The 20,981-nt window shown below is 47.4% G+C and overlaps 1 protein-coding gene across 4 annotated transcripts in view; it reads right to left on the minus strand.

Moving 5' to 3' along the window:
* NSD2 (nuclear receptor binding SET domain protein 2) overlaps positions 1-20,981 on the minus strand; it is a 38,647-nt gene that overhangs the window by 14,249 nt on the left and 3,417 nt on the right. For all 4 annotated transcript variants that reach the window (XM_076066404.1, XM_032951930.2, XM_032951928.2 and 1 more), the window contains exons 3-12: positions 16,576-16,720; positions 14,676-14,854; positions 11,103-12,275; positions 9,089-9,221; positions 7,925-8,034; positions 6,350-6,458; positions 5,105-5,241; positions 4,636-4,770; positions 918-1,041; positions 43-243 (exon numbers count right to left, since the gene is read on the minus strand). In XM_076066404.1, coding sequence (XP_075922519.1) covers positions 43-243; positions 918-1,041; positions 4,636-4,770; positions 5,105-5,241; positions 6,350-6,458; positions 7,925-8,034; positions 9,089-9,221; positions 11,103-12,275; positions 14,676-14,854; positions 16,576-16,720 — 2,446 coding nt within the window. The remainder of the gene's footprint in view (positions 1-42; positions 244-917; positions 1,042-4,635; positions 4,771-5,104; positions 5,242-6,349; positions 6,459-7,924; positions 8,035-9,088; positions 9,222-11,102; positions 12,276-14,675; positions 14,855-16,575; positions 16,721-20,981) is intronic.

Here is a 20,981-nt window from a genome sequence, read left to right on the forward strand (position 1 = left end):
CTTGGTTTAGTGAGCGATGGCGCAGTGTGGGAAGGCGCGCACCCCTGAATGCACGCGGGTTGTCGGGCTGTGAAATGTGACAGGCCAGGCACACGTGCAGCGAGCAGCGGAAGCCCTTGCCCTCCAGCACAGTCCCGCTCAGGCGCCGCACGCACTCCACGTGGTAGAATTTCCCGCAGAGCGGCGCGAGGCAGCGCTTCAAGTCGGCGCCAGGCTCCTTGCAGTCAAAGCACGTGTGCACACCTGCACCGCCGCCGTGCAACACGCGCAGGGCACGCCGCTCACCGATACCGCCCGACTCCAACACATTGCGAGCACAGGAACACATTGTGTAAAAAAAAGTGTATTTGTAACTTAAATTCTCCAAAATGATGCTGAATGATTATTTTGTGCTTTACATTCATTATATAGTTTTGTGTCAATCTAGGACCCACATCTAACAGAACGGGTTCTTGGCTATAAACATGTGGCAGTTCACCAGCATTAGTTCAAGCAAGCCTGGCTCTGCTGATGAGACACAATGTCGAAAGCAGCCCAGAATTTGGTTGTGTTATACCAACGCTGCTGCAAACATGCACTCCCAAAAGGCTACGTAGCTGATGGGATGTGTGAAAATACTTAGGATTTGATAATTGTTTTTTTTTTACCCTTTTATCTAGCAACAAAACTGACACCTTTTTTTACAAGGAGTCATGTTTGCATTGACTACAATACCTGCGGTCGGGAATGCAAACAAAAAAACATAACTCTGACAATGTATGCACTGTTCCTTGAAATTGATTGGTCCACACCCGAGACAGCTTTCCTTAGAGTCTAGTCTCACATGGTGTTGGACCAGATGACGCCAAAAGTCGCAGGGAGAGGTAACTCATGGAGAAGAGCTAGGAGTGATGGCCACAGGGAAGAGAAGGCCTCACCTGACTTGCATTCGCTGCACATGAACTTGCCGGAGGGCACTGTGTCAAGTTCCATGCAGGATAAGTGGAAGGCACTGCAGCATTGGCCCTCGCAGAGTATCAGCTCCCCCGTCTTCTCACAGATCTGGAGACACGATGACATTGAGAGAACATTTGCAGCAGCAGAGGGGAAATCTGAACGACCCACGGTGGATGTGCAGCTGGTACCGATACAGAATACTATGACATATTTGGAGACAAACGATGGCACGGTGGGTTAGTGCACCTTGCAACGAGCCTGTTTGATTCCCATCCATGTCTAGAGTGATATCTGAACTGGTACTTCACCAACCCGCAATGACAAGGGGGGGGGGGGGTAAAGTATGGTTAAGAGACCCACACTACTGACAGTGTGGGAATTCTTCATCCAGTGAACTGACAAGGTTCTGCATTTACGACCATTATAAAAAGCCCCTAATAATAAAATAATCATTAAAATGTATAATGCGCATTCCATCCTAGGATCCAATGCGCAATGCATGAAGAGCAGGAAAAAAACAGAGCCAGGACAACCAACTAAACAAAAGAGGGAAGGCCACTTTACAGAGATTGGTTTAGGCCTTGGCAAGGTAAGATAAATTACCCTTTTTACCGGGTAAAAGGGTAAAGGTGTTGACATGCCAAGGGGTAAGGTAAAGGGTCGGGTAAAGGTAGCGCGAAGTACTACCCGGTAAATACCTTGTTTACCGCTCGCTAAAAACTCCGTGGCGCAGACCGTGGCCTCCACTTAAAATTGGAATCATCGAGAGTATTCTATACTCGCTTTACTACCCGGCTTCGCCCGAGACTTGGAATCTTGTCTTGGATTAATACACGGCCTACGCGGAGGGTTTGGGGGGGGGGAGGATCAGCAAGCACACCGCGTGACGCTGCCGCATGCGGGCGACATCACAGATGTGACGTCACTGCTCACTTGCCGTGCAAAATATATGCATTATTGCACCCCCCACACATTTTTTTTACAAAAGTCTATTCTTATAATTATTGCATGGTGTACAGTCTGGGAAGTACCCACATGCTAAATTTCAAGTTTGTTGCATGTCGGGAAGTATGCTAAACATTTTGAACAGACATACATTCACAAATTTCCCTTTTATATATATAGATGAATAAAGCGCTCTACCGAGCATTTACCTGTTATAAACCTTTTTCATGTGTAGTACCCCAGTAATTACCCTGTAATCGGGTAATTTGTATGGGATAAGGGTAAAAGGTAGGGTAAAGGTAGGCTCGTTGCTTTTGACCTTTTACCTTTAACCTTACCTGCTAAAGGGTAAAAGGTAGGGTAGAGTGATTGTATTGTGGTAAAGTAAAAGGTAGGGTAAAGGTAGGCTCGTTGTTTTTACCTTTTACCTTACCTTGCCGAGGCCTAGATTGGATCTCCTGACTGATTGCCTGACGTCAAGTGGCAAGGCAACCCGTAGCTTGGGTGCCACGCTAACAAAAGCTCAATCGCCAAAAGAGTGCAACCTAGACCTGGGAATGCTGAGCAGCTGGAGATCAGAAGATCTGAAGGACCTTGATGGAAGATATAAATGTGTAATGACAGGGGACACCTGCTGGCCGGAAAGGGAATCACGGGTACGAGCACAGTTAAGTACCAACCAATCAGAGGAGGAGGTGTATCTGGGGCAAAGGTAACAGGAGGGGCTAGCCGAGATACTCCGGGAACCTGCTCGAAGGTTCCACGAGAGGGCGTGGCCGGAGGCGGGGCCTAGCCACGCCTGGGGGGATATAAGGGGGAGCGGACCAGGGGCTCGTGTGTGGGGTCCTGGGTCCTGGCTGCGTTGCTGCTCGCCGACATCTCTCGCCGCCGTCCGGCCACGTGGAAGATCTCCTGCGTAGTTTCCATCGCCGTCATCGTCACGCCGCCAACCAGCGGCGTAGCCAAGTGAGGGCAATGGGACCACCCTAAGTGATCGGCTGTGTGTGTAGCCATTAGAGGTGTTAATACCTAGAGTTATACTCGGTGTGAGGAAGAACAAGTGTTGGCCTGTGTTGTGCCCAGTGTGAGTAATAAAGAAGTACCCTCTCGCTCATTACAAATGTATTAGTTCGTGCAATTCATGTGGGGTGAGGTATTTTAAAGCCTTCTAGGTTAATATCTTAAAATCCACTAGGAATGTGACTGGTAGCCAATGAAGGGATACGAGGACTGGTGTAACGTTCTCATTGAAAGGTGTACGTGTAAGCACTCTAGCGGCTGCATTCTGAACAAGCTGGAGTCTCATCAGTAAGGCCTTGCAGTAGTTGAGTAGGGATAACAAAAGCATGGACCAGTCTCTCCAAGTCAGCAGGTGACAGGAAGCAATGCATTCTAGCAATATTTCTTTGACGAAAAAAGGAATTTTTAATCACCTTTGATATGTCCGTCAAATGACGACTGGTCAAATTGAACTCCGAGGTTTCTGACCTCCCATGTGGGACTGACATCGTGACCATCAACCAACAAACGAGGCAAACCAATTTTAGAAAGATGCAAAGGGGAGCCGATGAATATGGCTTCGGTCTTCGTCGGCATTAAGTAGCAAAAAGTTTTGGCGCAACCATGAATTCACTACTGTTAGTGATGCAGATAGCGCAGACGAAGTTGCTACATGGTCTGGTCCTAACAGGATATAAATGTAAGTATCATCTGAACAGCAATGGTAGGATAAGCCAAGATGTCAGAGCAAAATACCCAATGGTGCCATGTAGATGCTAAAAAGTGATGGGACAAACACAGATAACCGGTCTAATTGGTGACTTGCAGCCATCCATCGTGACAAAGTACCTACGTTTCTTTAAGTAAGAGTGGAACCAGAACAAAGCTATGGCAGAGATTCCCATTGAAACTTCCAGTCACTCAAGGAGAACCCCGTGATCAATGGAGTCAAATGCCTAGCTTAGATCTAGCAGAATGAGGAGACTGACAAAGCCTTTTTATGCTAACAAAAGATTGTCATTGATCTCCCTTACCAGAGCAGTCTCAGTGCTATGCTCTGGTCTGAACCCCGATTGAAAGCGGCCAATTTGATCATTTGAGGCCAGGTGCTGATGTAAACGAAAGACCACAACTTGTTCCAGAAATTTAGACAAATACAAAAGGTTAGAAAAAGTGAAACATTTTCAGTAGCTCAGGATCAAGACCCAGCTTTTTTTTAAAGTGAGGTGACTGCAGTCATCTTAAAAATTTCAGGAAATGTGCCGGTTTTGAGGGACCAGTCTTCTGACCAAGGATAAATGGCCTCAGTATAACTGAATGGTACCGTAACAGCCCCTGACATCGAAATCATGAGAAATGAACCTCTAGAGCATTGGTTCCCAATCCGTGGTCCGCAAGGACATGGAAAGTGGTCCATGGAACCATTGGAGATACAACCATTTAGAATTGTTAACATTATAAAATGTTATTGGTGCACAGTGGTCCACTAAAAATTACGAAGGTTGCTAGTGACAGTCCGCGGTTCAGATACGTTGGGAACCGCTGCTGTGGAGAAGTCACAGAAATATAAAATATCACCAGTAGGTGGCCCAAAAGCAGCCTCCATCACAGATCAAGCACGACCTGCATAACCCGCCGTGAAGATGCAGGCAGCCCAGACATCCACTAATTACTGAGACCCACCCTACCCAAGCACTGAGCATCATGCTGAAGTCCGAGCCCCCTGTCGCTTGGCTCCTGACCCAGCCGGCTCACCTGGCACACGCTCTCCTTCTTGGCGGCGCCCCCGCCCCCACGCTCGGAGCGCTTGTGAGAAGACACCGTGGCCAGGGACAGATCGGCGCTCTCCTCGTCCTCCGCAGGTCCCTCCACCTGGCCCTCCTCTGACACCTGACCAACCACGACCGTTGTAGTTAAACACTCACACGTGTAAGTACCCACCTGTGTGCATGTGTGCGAGCGTGGGTATGTGTGTCCACTAGCATTAGTGTAGTGTTTACTGCACTTCGCTAGGGACCCAGTGACAAAAATTTCATTTCCACTTACGGCCAACATCATTGACAACTATCTGAACCGGTCCTGCGTGAATTTGTGTACGTATGTACATGTGGGTGTTTGTACGCGCACCTGTATGAGTTTGCGTGAGTATAGTTGTGTGTGAGAGCCCAGTTTAGGTGTTCCAAGCTACGCGCACAGACACGGTTCTGTGTGGTCGAAACTTCACCTCCGACTCCTGAGCAGAGCCAGTATCACCAGAAGCCGCCTTCTCTTTCAGCGGCACAGGGCACGATGAAGCCTCGGGTGCCGACGCGCGGTTACGTTTCTTCAGAGGCTTGCACGCATCAGCCAGCTGGCTCACCTCTGAGGGGACACAGAGGGTCCAAGCATCAACACAGCACACATGGAGACACAAACTCAACACTGCACACACACACACAAGACACTCACTCAATATGCACAAGCACATGTGGTTCCCTTGAGCTCAGTGACAAATCACAACACAACGAAAAGGACAAGTACACAAAGCACGTGACACTGCACATTACACACTGCAACGCGTGTAACATTCTAGAAGGTTATCACAATAGAGGCGAGTCTGCATTTCAATGCACGTTGGGTCGAGGGCAGTGCGAAGGGTTAGCATGGCGCACGAGTGTGGAGCAGCTCTCCGGCAGATCGAGCCCTGTGGCCTCAGCCTGGCCGGCAGAACCGGCTAGGCCCTGCTCCCGACGCCAGATTCAGCAATGACAAAATAACTTCACCCCACTATGCCGGGGGACGTACGTATGCATGTTGAATTTCTTTCACACCATACATAGCCAAGCACGCTAATCGGGACATTGGGCCATATTGTTGCATGAAGCTTTTGGATTTCATGTTTTGGTCTCCAATGCAAATCTTGGATCAGGCAATGGCAATGCACTGAACTGCCCCGAAGAATGGAAGAGCGCCGTGTGCTGCCTGTGTACATGGCGGCAGTTGGGGATCATCCCATGGGCTAGATTCTGCTGTGCTCCCAGTGGAATTACCAACCTGCTTCTCAACTCCAGAATAAAGTTTCAGGTGAAAACAGTGAGAAAACCTAAGCCCAAAGGAGGCTTACATGGACATGTGGAATAACAGATGGTTCAGAAGAGCGAAAATAAATGGCCAATGCCCTTCTTCACTGCAGAGTGCCAGATGTAATGTTAGTCTTGTGAGATAGAGGGCCATTGTCCGGCATGTAGGGGGGGGGGGGGGGTTCTTGGCAGGCTACAGATGAGAACACATCCCACCTTTTATGCGTAGTATCAAAGTTCAGAAGTGAATTTGTATCAGAGTGGGCGAGGGGGACAGTGGTTCACTGGGCAGCCAGGCAAGCTGGGTGGGTGGTGTTAGCTGGGCTAAGGGGCCAGGTGCGGCTGGCTGGCTAGGAGGTTGGTGGGGTGAGGTTGGTCGTGCTGGCCGCTCCTCCCCGTGCTGTAGTCACCTGAGGGCCCGGTTGGCGGTGCCGGCGCGGAGTAGCTCTCGGGGGACGTGGTGTCTTCCGTGCCAGCCGACCTGCTCTTGTCAATGTGTGATGAGGGGTGGTACATGTCCTGACACGCACACATACAGCAAGTCGCTCGTGTGCATTTAAAGCTCATTTTGCTTCACATTAGACATGCACTCTTCTATTGAAATGCAGAGAAAAGTTCCAAAGTACAGTGAAACCTTGCACTGCGAGCATAATTCGTTCCAGAAACGTGCTCGTAATCCAAAGCACTCGTATATCAAAGAAATAATGGAAACTCAGATGATTCGTTCCACAACCCAAAAATACTGTATTCATATAAAAAATATTAATACAAAATACCTTTTTATATTTTTATTCTTTAATAGAAAGTAATCAAATTTATTAATTGCATTTATTCGTGGCTGGTGTGAGGGAGACGAGAGAAGAGAGGAGGGTTATTGTGTGGGACGACTTTCACTTGCTGTACAGTTACTAAAGAACAGTCACTACACTTGGACACAAAATAAAAAAAAAATTATTTACGCACACACACATGGTCACAACACTACTGTAGTAAACAGTATACACGTGGTCACAACACTATACTGTAGTAAACAGTATACACGTGGTCACAACACTATACTGTAGTAAACAGTATACGCTCGCACGGATGTTGACGATACGAGTGAGGCACGCCGACTGAGACCGAGCATGGGAGATGATTACCCACAATCCCGCAGCGAGAGAGAGAAGAACCATTGGCTCAGTTGTGATCACGTGACGCTCGGCAGACAAAGCGTATACTGTACGTACTGCTTGTATTGCAAGACATCGCTCGTTTACAAATTATTTTTTATTTAAAAATTTTGCTCGTCTTGCAAAACACTCGCAGACCAAGTTACTCGCAATCCAAGCTTTCACTGTACTATAATGAATTTTTTAGCTTCTTTTTCAAACTGCATTTTTACTGCACCGTCATTAACCTTGCCTTCATTTTCAAGTTTATTTTTACATGTAGTGTATTTGTTTTTTCATTCTATACGTTTACTGTACAATTTATAATTGACACAATAGAAAATATTAATAACATTTTACATTAAATACACTTCCTGTTTGGGTATATGTAAGGTAACATAAAACAAAAGGAGTGTTGTATTACGAACCGTGAACCAAACCCAATGTCTTCCACGTGACTGAGTTTGTGGATTTGCCGATTGCGGCTATTTTTAAGAACCCCGGCAACAATCAAGGTTTTGGTGTCTTCATTATAACAAAAAACCCATGCACAGGGGAGTTATTTCATTATTTTAGAACCCTGAAAATGTGTTTGGCTGTGTGGTGTGGTGGATGGTTTTTAAAGGCTCAGATTTGGTCAGATCAAAATTCAACTGCCAACCACACACAGATTCTATGCAATAGGCAGTAAAGCAGTATAGCGCTGCCGACGGTTGCGGATGTTTCCATGAGGCTGGTGTCAGCGTGTGGTCACGGGAAACAGCAGCACAGGGTGGCACCACGGCCAGCCAATGGGTTTCTCGGCATGAGTTTAATCAGCCGACTCCACTGCACCTTGAGGTCCTTCTTCGACTTCTTCCTGGGAGACTCCTCGGCAAAATCTCCAGTCGACTCAAGTAACTTCTTGGTGGGTCGCCTTTGACGCTTCGCGCTGTCGCCCGAGTCTGTGGCACAAGGTAAATGTTCTAAACGAGCCCTGCGGGAAATTGCTAAGGTTGTCAATGCAAACATTCTCCAATGGGTGGCGACACCGACGGTCAAAAAGATACGGACACAAAGCTTCCTTTTGTAAGGGGTATTAGGAAGGGGTAGACCTGCACTGGGATCATGTGGCACTGCAACAAGGGATGCCCTCAATACATGGGGCACAACTCGATTCAACCTCACGTTATTTACTAAGAAAAGCACAGAGATTCATTAACAGTCTTGCAAGGGAAACCTGCAAACCACATGGATTACAGATGCTCACCTGTAATGCGGCATTTTGAACGAGGCGCTAGTGGAACACAGATCACCATCGGACTTTACAACCCACTGGGCTGCAAATCTGGCCACGAAGTGCATGGTGGCCTTTGACGTGACCTGCCATCGGTGCTGATCACGAGAGCGTTATCCCTCAATTGGTGCATTTCCTATTGGTACTCCTACTCCATTACACGTGCAAAATAAACATTACAAGGGAACTAACCAAACAATCCAGTGCAAGATCCTCATTACAAAGAGTATTCTGATGCAATGAAGCATTGGGCATAAATTACGATCTTTAAATGTCTTTATTTACACAGGGGCACCTCTCATCATTTAGGCGCAGGTAAGGTTTAAACTCGGGATTGAAACTGGTCAACAAAGCCTCCATCACAGCGGGGAGGTCATCGTAGAGATGAGCACGCCAGCTGCAGGACGCAAGCCGTCAAGCTCAAGCCATGGAGCCGCCGCTCGGCATTCGAGACGCCAATTCCAATGCTCCCAGCGACATGAACCCCAGGATCCCACAAAACGCTGGAGGTAAAGGATTTCAGCTTCTGGTTAAATCAGCCATCAATGAGAGGAAATGAAATCTGCCATCAAGGTAGGACCTGCTGTGCAATGGTTCTGCGAGTGAAATTAAGCTGCTCTCTCACTTCCAACTCCATCGGGGCATTGCGAGTAGCACTGGAAACAAAGGCCCCCTGCTGTTCTGCTGTAGGGGCTGGATGGGGCATGAGCAGAGGGGGGCACCTTCGTCCCCAGTGGCGGTGGGCTTGGTGGGCGGCCGGTAGCGGTACTTCTGGCGCTCGCTCAGCGTGTCCCACTGCGCACGCAGGATCAGCTCCACTTCCTCTTCACTCGCGTCTGCATGGTCGTGCATAATCTACGCCCACGGCACGCACGACAGAGTGACCCTCACTGCGCCTACACCGTCGTTAATGCTGCCACACAAAAGTAACACAATTGATGGGGCATTTAGTTATCGCGTCTCCACCATTCTTTGACAAGCTGCATGCTCGCAATTGTGTGCGGTGTTACACAAATCATGTAAGATTAATGTCTGAGAGGAAATGAAAGATGGTCACAGTTGGTGGATTTTACTTCTGTTCGTCGTTCCTCGGCATAGCTGAAACAATCGCTCCAGACCGCCTTACCGCTGTCACCAGTGATACCTCAATGCCTTCTCTTACTGAGAAAGCAACTGGTCATGCATGTAACTGGTTTCGCGCAAACCATATTGGACCCACGTACTTAACTTTCAACAATCAAAACTTAAACCCCAATGTTTGGAAAGCCAAACGGAGTTCACAAATCACACACATACACATCACGCAAAAGATCCTTCGATCTTCTGTAATGATTATGGGCCACAATCCTAAACCACATTCACCGCACAAACCAGGGCAGATGCGGTCACTTGATGCACAAATAGAAAGTTAAAACCTCTCCTGTGTACAACTGTGGTCACCCAAAACAGACCATGGAATACATAAGGACTCAATGCCCAGTTCACAAATATGAAAGGGGCATCAAAGTAACACTCTCTCTTTCCACAATTATCTGGCTCTACTTTATTAGCCATACGAAGGAGAAGACTGGTCATGCTGGGATATCCACCTAAACATTTGTGCATCTGAAGCTCAAGCATTCGCACACAAAGTAGAATAAAATTATAAATTATCAATGTCACAGTGTAATACTACTCTTAAGTCTAAGTGACAAATGAACTCTGAAATACAAAACAAAAGCAGCATTATCATCCATCAGTGATTTCATTCAACTTAACCTGGCAATGATATCTCAATTGCTTTGTAATCGTATACAAATGCGGGAAATGGGGCGCATTGCCTCTGTCAACAGCACAGATGGACCAGACCAGAGTTTAAACAATCTGTGGTGCAGAGCCAGAATGTGAGTGGCACAGGTCTGCCTCCTACCTCACCCCATTGCCACACAACTGACCAATAACACTGACCACATGTCTCGTTTACGATTATGACCCATGTTAGTTTTCAAATACCATAATTGACACAATTCCGAATATGATTAAATAGAGAAAATTAGGACAACACAAACATGTTGTGCCTATAAAAAGCAGTTTTTTAGAGCCAGTGGATCCTGCACTGATGATCTTAACGAGTTACAACGTAGTTCCCTGCACACACGTAGCCTCTGCTTTGTGGAGAAGAGGACACGGAAATCTTCATGTCTCTGGCAACAGAAGTGCCCTGGGGATCACGTGACCTTTGTTCGGTGCTCCCTTATTGAATAACAGCTGAAATAAAGGAAACTTATTTCGTTGTGAGAAAAAACACATCGAGGAAAAAGAACAAAAGAGAAAAGCAATCAACCTACACAATGTAGGTTATAGAAAAGAGACAGCCAAGCAAGTATATAGTGTTTTTGGCAGACAAAGATTGCTCTATTTTTATACATGACCCCACTTTCCACAATGCGTGATAATATGAAAGTCAACACGTTGTTGATATGCAGAAAATGTGCACATTGAGCAATTCCTTACAAAGTCTTCACGTCCGCTTCGTGGTAAGAAAATGCATGGCATTGCCAACATTTAATTAGGTCCTACAATGGAAATTAATCAAGGAGTGTGGGCATGGTGAAGCGACCTACAGCTGTCCACACACCCCGTGTGAAAAGCGCCGACCATGGTGACACAGTACACCAACCCCCGTGATCCTGTGACCCCCGTGCCCTGTGCCTTGCCCGATGCGAGCGCCGGGTGCGGTTCCGTCTGTGGTCTCACCTGTGGTCGGTGCTTCTGGCAGAAGTAGTTGTAGCGTGCCAGGGCCATCTCACTCCGCTTGCTGCCCTGGGGGGGGGGGTTACTTTTCTTCTTCTTGCTCACGGCCGGGTCAGGGACCGCAGCAGCTGATGAAGCCTCCCCCGTAACCACGCACGCAGCAGAGGCTCCGGTGACGTCCATTCGTGCGGCTGCCTGCGCCCCATCTCCCTGCTTGGAGCCTTCAGGACGTACGGCCACCCGCCCTGCGCTCGTCTTTCTATCCCTCTTGCGAAGCGCCCTTTTGGGCACAGACGCGCCAGCAGCGCTCTTAACCGAAGCGGGGGCTCTCACGCGCCTCTGTCTCTTCTTGCCGTTCCTCATGGCTGCTCCGCCGGCTGCGCTCGAAACAATGCCCTCAGTGGCAGCTTCTGTACCTGTACAGCCAGAGCTTACAGGAGCACTACTGGTACCGGGCAACTTACAGGAACTACCCGCAGCCGACTGACGATTTCTAGATGTTGAGGTGCTTTTGCTGGCCGTCCCTGCAGAAGGACGTGACCTTTGGCGACCAGTAGTCGGCTGTACGACCAACTGCTTGCTGCCTTGGGCTATGATGGTGTCCACAGCAGCAGGTGGCGGCACTTTGTCTGCATCTATTTGGAGCTGTTGCTGCTGCTGACGGAGAGAGGCAGTGGGGCGTGAGGCATCACTGGCTCCCTGGCGCTTCCTGATGCGGGGTCGCGATGCGCCCCCACGTCTGCTCCCCGACTCCGAGTGGTTGTTAGAGGTGTTCGGGAAAAGCTGCTGACTGTTGACCAGCTGCTGAATGTTGGAGATGGACGAGGGGAACATGTGGCTGCTGAAGAAGTTCGGTAACGTTGGTCCAGTGCCGGACCCGGGCGAGTCGCTTGAGCGCGGCGACTGCCGGCCATTTCTCTCTGCTGCGTGGCCACTCTGCCCTCCCTTTTGCTCGGTATCTGCGCGTGCCTGGAGGTCCAGCTTGCTGCAGTTGGCGGGCGGTGCTGGGCTGGTGGGCGCAGTGGCACGTGGGGAGCCCGAGGCGCCGGGACCATCATACGTTGGGCGGCTGTAGGCATCGTGCCGCTCATCGCATGACAGTGGTTGGGCCTTCGCCACCTCCGCCATCCCCTCCTCCCACTGCGCACGCACCTTGGCCGAGAAGTGCTTCGAGAGCTGCGGAGAGGCAAGGGAGCATCACGTGGGGCTTGGCAGTCATGAATAGCACCAGCGGGGCATACGTTAAAGTGGCATCATCTGTTATGACTGCATCATGTTTGCACATAGACACATGGCTCAGGAACCCCAACAAACACCACAATCAACGCAAGTGCATTCCTTGCACGTCAATCTGACCATCGGCATGCAATACTGGTAAAAATCAGTATTGGTCACGTAAAATTACCTTGGCCATTAATATACTCACTATCGTGTTCTGTGCAATGTTTGTATGATTAGCTACTTCTGTTGAGCTACCATTTGTGGCCAGGTCGCTTCTGAAAAATAAACTACTAGCTCAGTGGACATTACCTGGTAAGATGAAACAATTGTTTAGTTTGATTTGTTTCGATAAAGTTTTTGTTTTACCTTTTCTATATTTTGCACTCCTTTTGTGTTTTTGTATTGTTCGTTGTTGCAACGTTCTGATCTGCCCCTACTGGAAGTCTGTGAAAATGAGGTTTATAGCTCATCGTATTCCGCCAGTATAAATATCCTGACTCTTGATTCTGTACCTGCTCTTGGTGCCCATCCTAGACAGTATGCAAATAAAAGACCTGTACTGGGCATGATGGCACACACCAAGGACCCAACACTGGAGGCAGGCTGGTGAATACCATAGAGAATGCCATAAAAGACTTTTGAGTGTTATCGCCTTTTTGTGTTGGTTTTCACTGCGTTTACTCCGAGATAAATTATTCTATTAATATATACAAAAAAGCATTAATTTGCATGGATTTTAAGATGTGTGCAGGTGCTAGGTGGATTGTTTGAACCATGAGAGATGGCACAGGCTTAGGAAGACCTTTGTCCAACAGCGGATGAATCACAGCTGCAAACGATTAATAACATACCCTTCCGTGCCTCACAATGCGATGACCTGAAATGGCGCATGATGTGTCATGAGATGTCATGCATAATGACATCTAGGCATGTGACATCATCACCGTGGCCGAAAAGGCTTACATAATCGGCTAGTTTTTGGCATCCCTTTTATTTCTATGGCATGCCGTCTATCGGGTAAATTTCTTATAGCAAGACAACTCTACACTAATATTTAATTTATATTTTATCATCTGTACAAGAGTTATTGTGACCCCTCACTACAGGTCTGAGCTTATGCATCAATGCCGTTGACCTTTGTTGAAAAGTGTAAAAAATAATATCGAATGTTATTAATTTTCCTATGCTTGATATTAGAATGCTAACCCGTACACTCACATATTAATGGAAGTTATGGATTTAGTTTGTTTAGTTTATCAACATCCTTAATAATGAAGACTGAACAGACAAAAACAAGGAAATGTAGCTTTAATTATATTCAAAACAGCCTTGACTGCAATGTTTTCAAAGTCTGCAAATATTACCTTCAGGTTCAGTTAATCTACTCTTATGCCAAGTATTTTCCAGCAATTCCATCTCATAGACAACATGCTTTATAAACTGCTATGGAATTGGCATTAGGTAAAACCGTTGATAGACATCTACGTTTGGATGTCGTGTGTGCATGCCCACACAATGTTATGACTGCATCAGGTTTGCACACACATGCAAGATAGAGTTGTAGCTTATCATATTGCTTTGTACATGTGCAGCCCTTGGGCTCTCCGTGCAGGAATGCAGGTAACAACGCCCACCGTGCAGGCCTAATAACCACATCCGTAAATAAAGTTATTGGAGAACACCGCCCCCTCTGAACTGACAGAATAACCTACAACCAAGACAACATTACACTTCATAACTCATCACAACTGCACACACACCTGCAACTCACCTCTCCCACTAATTGTGTTAACCCATCCCTGTTAACACAATTACTGCCAATTCAGGATTATAATATTAAATGCAAAAACCTACGTGTAAAGGTAACAATTACTGCTGTATTAACAAACTCTGATTAACAATTTTAATGTGACCGAAACTTTGCAACTCAAAGAATGTAATACAAATTTGGGGTTTCTAGACCCTCTAAATGCACCCGCATTAAGAGAGTCACGTGTCCATCTCATTACAATTGGCCCCTGAGGATGGTGACCCACATCTTGAGAAATGCTGCACAACACGAGGCCAGTTAGAAAAAATAAACCATGATATCGTCTCTTCTCAACACCATCCCGGCATATTTCTCACTTGACCCACCAACCACAATGCAAGCAGTGCCGTCGAGCAATAGCAGTTGTGTATGTAGGTAGAACTTCTTTCGCACCACGCGTAGTCAACCGTGCCAAACGGAAGGTGCAGGGAAGGACAACAAAACTAAACACTAAAGAAATGAGTTTGCAATCTAAATTTGTGGGTGGCACCCACCACCACTTTGGGGATTGTGGGGAGAGCACCTGGCCCCTTTGCGGTGCTCACCTTGGGGCCACTGGCTTCATTGACAGCAGAGCCGCCCCACGGCGCGTCACCCTGCAGCTGCTCGAACTGGTGTTGCCCCTCAAACGGCACGGTGCTCTTGTCGGCCACCCAGGTGCGCTGCACCACACCGCCGCCCAGCAGCACGATGTGGTAGTGGCGCACCGTCGATTTGGCGTATTCTGCAGCAACAGGACGCACCGAGGACAGGTGGGCAAAGAGCACCTCCGTGGCACCCTTCGAGTGGCTATCATCACGAGCAGAGGCTCCCCCTACTTCTGTGGCTTCCTTCCAACTCTGAAGATCACACCGAGTTTGGTTGCACAGTTCGAGGGCGACACACATGCCACAGCCGCAATTACACTTGCAGAGACGCACACAGCCAACGCAGCTCCCCTGCAGGCTTGATCAAGTTCTTCATGCGTAAATACTCAACATCTCACCAAGACAAGACCCCTCTGTGAGGTATAGCGGAGATAAAATAAAATCTCCAATTAAATTATTGTAGTTTAATAATATTATTCTTAAATAATCAGTTACTGTTTGTGGTGTTGTTTTTACTATTTTTTGTTGACATTTTGTCTTTGCAAACATTTTCAGGCTGTCTTTTTTACTTCACTTCCTGTGCTCACCCAGGACTCTTGAAAGTATGTCTCAGATTACAGGGTTGTATTTTGAAATTACTTGGTAGATATTCGGAGTAACATAAAAAACACAAGCAAACTTAGGTTCCATATAGCAAGAGGAAAAAGGTCCGTAAAGCCAGGATGACTAGCCACAACAAACATCTCCATCTGCTCACTTTCATACACACGTGTGTGCACACACACACACTCACTCCCAGCGCAACGCGAATCATTACATTTCGCTCCGCTGAACAAAATAGTTCCGGCAATTCAGTTTGCAAGTGCGAGTTCACTTTTTAAGTCGATGTAAAAAAAATATCATGGAACCTGGTTCGTGAGGATGTTCGTAAGTCAGGTGTTGTATGTCGAGGACTGCCTGTACACTCTGTGGAGGAGGTTCGTGAAGGACGCTACTGGGCAGTTGGAGGTAGTCGCCCTCCAACAACAACGGAGGGCGGAGGAGCGACGCTCACAACAACGAGTGGAGCGCCGGGTGGCTAAAGCACAGCAGGTTGGCACATTAGGGGGCACAGGTGGTGCATCAGCCAGTCATCTCAGTCATCTTAGTCAGTCGACCCGTGGCACCTGGGTCTGCCCCGTGACCTCCTGCCCGCGGGCGTTCGACACTTCAGGTGGGCTCAAGGTGCACATGGCCTGGCACAAGCGTCGTGGTGACGTCACCGCCACTTAGTGGCGAATGGCGGTTGTTGTTGTACACAGTTCACCACCAAACATAGCCACCACATCTCTGTAGTGGTGTCGGTGCTCACCTAGTTACTCACCGATGCACTCTAGTCACTCTCTGACCAGCAGTCCATCACCTCCTTATCACTCTTATACTGCTGCTGCGATGGTTACGGTTCCTGAGAACTTCCTCCACACGTCGAAGACTTGGTTGACAAAACTGACTTTTGTCTAATCCATACTTAGTTCAACAGCCACACTGCAGGTCACCTTACTTCTCTTTCTGCTTATTGACTCGCACTGCTTGCCTTTTTAAATTCCGTCCCAGTCTTTTTTCCAAGCTCTTGTAACAACCTTGCTCAATCAAAAAAGCATGTTACACTCCTATCTATGACAACTTCAATAGTGCTCGTTGTTGGTGGCCATTTGACATTTTGAGCCTAGGCTTAGCAATTGTGTAACATAACATACTCTCATGTACTGAGGTTCACATAGACTGAGGCAAGGCCTCAGGCGAGCAGCCATAGGCATGCCCTGAGAGCCACGGCCGGGCTGGGCTGCAGAGTACGCTGCAGGGAGAGAGATAGGGGTACCTTTCACGCGAGTGTGGCTGCCGACGTTTGGGTCAGAGGTCACCACGCAGGGCCACCAGGGGTGACCCGCCACCTTGCTCCACACGAGATCCCCTGGAATGTGGCGCATGGGGGCCCGGCACTGTTTGCCACGGCCTACCACACCCTGCACACAGCAGCGCAGGCAGTCACAGACACACGCAGTCAGTCACAGACACACGCTCCAATCACCTATCAGCCGTATGGAGCAATGTACAAGCAAAGGGGAGACTTTCACAACACAACGAACATTAAACGGCATTCAACTAAATATAAACTACATCATTATAATCAATGTACTCAATATATTCTCCAATAATTTGAGCTATTAACATTAAGTAACTGGGTATACACTACACTATATAATGAATACCATATAGTAAACTGATAAAAAACTAAAATATAAACTACACCAATATTTTCAATAAACTCAATATACTATCCAATCAGCTGAGCTACTAGCAATAAGTCACTATACATTACAATTCTATTTAGTTATGTCACATCGGTTTATTGTATGATAGGTGGGTAGTTGCAGTTATTTAGCGTTAATATACTAAATGCCTCTGTTGATATGTAAACTCTGACTTTAACATAGCCACTTCCGTGACCAGTTACATGCTAAATCCTCACATTAACATCATGGTAATCTCCCAGTTATACTAATTTCTCACTTTAACATCCTGCTAATCTCTTAGTACCTTTCAGTGTAATGTTTAATATAATTTCCCAGTTACATGCTAATTTCTGACTTTAACATCCTGCTAATCTATCACATTAACTTAGCTACTTCAATGCTAAATTCTTCTGTTGATATGTAAACTCCTTTGTCAAGGTGCTCTGCTCCTCCCACCCAGCTTAAAAGACGCTGCCAAGCTTAGCAGTGTTCATTGGAACGCCGTCTTCCCGACAGTTCTGTTTCTTCACCTGAAGACGGCTGCTCGTGTTGTGGCCGAAACGTCGTGAGAACTTTATTTTATTATGTTTTATTTTTATTATTTTATTTCCCTTCTACGTGACTTTACCGAAAGAACCAAGAAGATGAATCCATGCAGTCACGAAAGCTTTGAATCGGCATTCTCCTTCAGCATACATTTAACCCAGCAGTGTCTGTTTAAATGTTTTTTTGTCGCACACGGTCACATCGTGCATGTTACCCTTTCCCAGAAAACGTGGTTACCCAGTGGCATGGTCTAGAGAGGTCGCACACTCCTGCAGATGCACAGTTTGCATTGTTTAAAGAAATGCTCATTGATCCAGATGACCACCTTTTGGATTCAATTAATGTATTCACATTAGTGATAAAGCAAAGCGTGTTATTTATGTTTTAATTACCCTCAGTTCACCAGAGCAGCACAATTTCAGCATTTCACAAGTTCATTTCCCAGTCTCCTCTGATAACACAGCTACTACATGACTCTGCAAGTCGATGAGCAAGAGAATGGGAGACATCTTGGCAGAGTAGAGCTTTCACCCAAGCATGCGCGCTGTGGGTGGAGTAAGGATTAGCGATGCTGTAACGCCCACTAGAGGTTGCAGAACAACAGAAGCCTGACAAACGGCGCACGCTGTGCAGGCATACAAGTCTACACCCTTACAAAAGCGCAGACTCATAGGGGTTCAAATGGCTTACTCACAGTACTGTTAATCAAGCAAGAAACGCATGTATAATCAACTTGGGTGGCAAACTACACACCTTTGGGCAAATAACTGGGAAGTTTGGAATAGAACATGGCATTGCAGGCAATCATGAGGAGGTTGCAATGGGCGAGACACGTGTACAGGATGGAAGAGTGCAGGTTACAGAGACTGGCAGTGGAATGGAACCCAGGCGTTAGTGACCAAAGCCCAAGGACAGTCACAATGAGACTTTAAGAGCAGACATTGAGGGTCGGGGTGTCAACTGTGCAACTGCTATGAAACTAGCAGAGTTGACAGCAAAGGCAAGAGCCGTGACATCCTAAATTTGAATTGATATTTATAATCAATGTTAATTGTAAATTACTTCTATTAACATTTTATTTCATAATTTTACAGCTGAGACAATTGCTTGGGTTACTTGCGAACGCAAAACTCGGAAATAAATGTGGAATGCGGCTCCTCGACCTGCACGATTACATCTTCATGACGGCATGAAGCACGCGCTATATCGCGACACAAAACAATGTCCTGCAGGGGCCACCACATCGCAACAGCCACAATAAAATTATTAGACTCTGCAGGAATGGCTCGCATGGATTTTTAGAGGGTGGCATTAGGTACATGATCATACAAATTACATTACGTGCTCGCTTCTGGTCTTTGATAGGCGGTGACACAACACGCACGCTTCGCATAACACGTGCGGTGCTGCACACACCAGGGGATGTGGCTGTCCTCTGCTGCTGGGGATTGTGGAGCACAGGGACCGTTTATCATTTGCCTTATTTCACATCTTCCTGGGCGAGTTAACCAAGATTTTAGACTCGCGTAAAAGCAGTTTTTTCACAGTCAGTGATGGCAACTGCATTGGTCCCATCAATTACCAAAGCATAAATCCCCCATGAGACCAGTTGCACTGCCAGAAGAGGCCACAAAAACAGAGACGTCTCTACTGGAAGAGGTAGCATAGTCACATGGTTACCCAGATGCCTCATGTAATGAATAACCAAGGTGAAACATGCCGAGAAAATTTCGTTTATTAACCACATCTGTCACGGCGGAAAGGGCTTTTACGTCAACGTCAACCCACGCACAGTCGGGGAAGGGGACTCCAACATCCAGACTGACAGCACATGGGGCTCATGGAGGATGCAAGGAGTGAACAGGCGAGTAGGACAGGAGGGGGGGGGGGCAGCAGGAAGAGGAGATGGGACAAGGGAGAGAGCACAAACAGGAGAGCAGGGTGAACAATTGGGCAACCCAGAGCCCATACAGGTAAAGGTCTGTGACCTCCACACAGGGGCGTAGCAGTCAGGGGACAAGAGATTCTTTAACCCAGTCGAAGCCCTGGGAGGAGTGCAACAGCAGCATGCAGGCCTGCGACAAGTTCAGAGTGAGGCTTTGGACAGCGGGCATGCAGCACACGCCCTTGACACTCACGTTGGAGGTGCAACCATCATGGCAACACCATTGACTTGCTTACAGGTAAACGTCACGTACATGTATTCATTCAAAATCATGAGGGTGGCGGTGGGGCTGGGCAGCGCATAGAGCATACCACAAGATTTAAGACGACCAATCCTGAGCCTTGTCACCAAGTTTGAAAAGTGGTGCAGCAGAAAGGAGAACATTGAAACCAGATTCCACAGGGCCATGAGGGTCGTGCAGTCAGATGGCCAGAACACAGTGCGATATAGACAAGATTTCAAGGGACTGAGTTACTCATCCAAGGGCCTCCATAAGTGTGAGGCTAAGGGTGACATGGAAGATGTTAAGTGTTGGCTGGATGTAGGATATGGATAGAAATGTATAACAGAACCAACAGACAAAACCACAAGGGTATGAAATGGGGCTTGCTTAGTTGGCTGGATGGGTGCATTAATAGCCCAGTCAAGGGGGTGCATCTCCTCAATCTTTCATGAGTGGTCGACATGGTTAGTGATATTTTAAATGCACACAATGTAGTCATTTTGGGCACTTCCAGTGAGGTATGGCAACCCTGCTACTCGGTGTATTTTGATTTCTAAATCTGTGCTCAGTCCTTTGCCACCTCTCCAGGTGACAATGGGAACTTCATGTCCCGTAACTTTCCTATTCGTATTTTCTGCCAAGTAGATATTTGAGCGGAAAACGGTTAATGACCAGACCAATAGCGCTTCGGGCAGTCTTAATTATATACTTGGGTTGAGCACTTTAAACATTATACAGTGCCAAATAAATAAGAGCAGCTACATTTCCACACATATATCCAACTACAAATGGCTTTATGCTTTTAAATCATTACAGAAGGCTGATAATAAACACTCAGCGGTGTCAGTCAAAGGTTGAATGCATCTCTCATGGGAAGAGATCAACCTTGGTGGAGACAACATTAAAGGTGTCCTGTTTGTGCTGCCCCGAGCAATGGCAAGGATAATGAAAGTTGTCCCGACAAAGCGAGCATGCACGAGATTAGAAACGCACTGTAACTATTGGACTCTAAGGGGTCAGCAACAAAGCCCGAGGCTCACAGAGTCACGCTCAAGCCCCTAATTGGCGCACACTTAAATCACAACTGCAAGGCGCAGCGCTGCACACAGGCTACCGGAAGAAGCCTGGGATTGAGCAGTGCATGCGTGCAGGCGGGGCTTCCACGGACACAGCAACGCCCCCAATGCTGCCAAAAGTGCAGCTGCTGCTTGTGCCCTCGGCCCACTCGGTGGAAGGCAAACAAGGGTCCGTGAGTGCTCCGACTTTCTATCGCAGAG

Source organism: Petromyzon marinus, chromosome 11, assembly GCF_048934315.1.
Source record: "Petromyzon marinus isolate PM22_M1 ecotype Great Lakes invasive population chromosome 11, UKy_Petmar_22M1.pri1.0, whole genome shotgun sequence".
In the NCBI taxonomy this organism is placed as follows: Eukaryota; Metazoa; Chordata; class Hyperoartia; order Petromyzontiformes; family Petromyzontidae; genus Petromyzon; species Petromyzon marinus.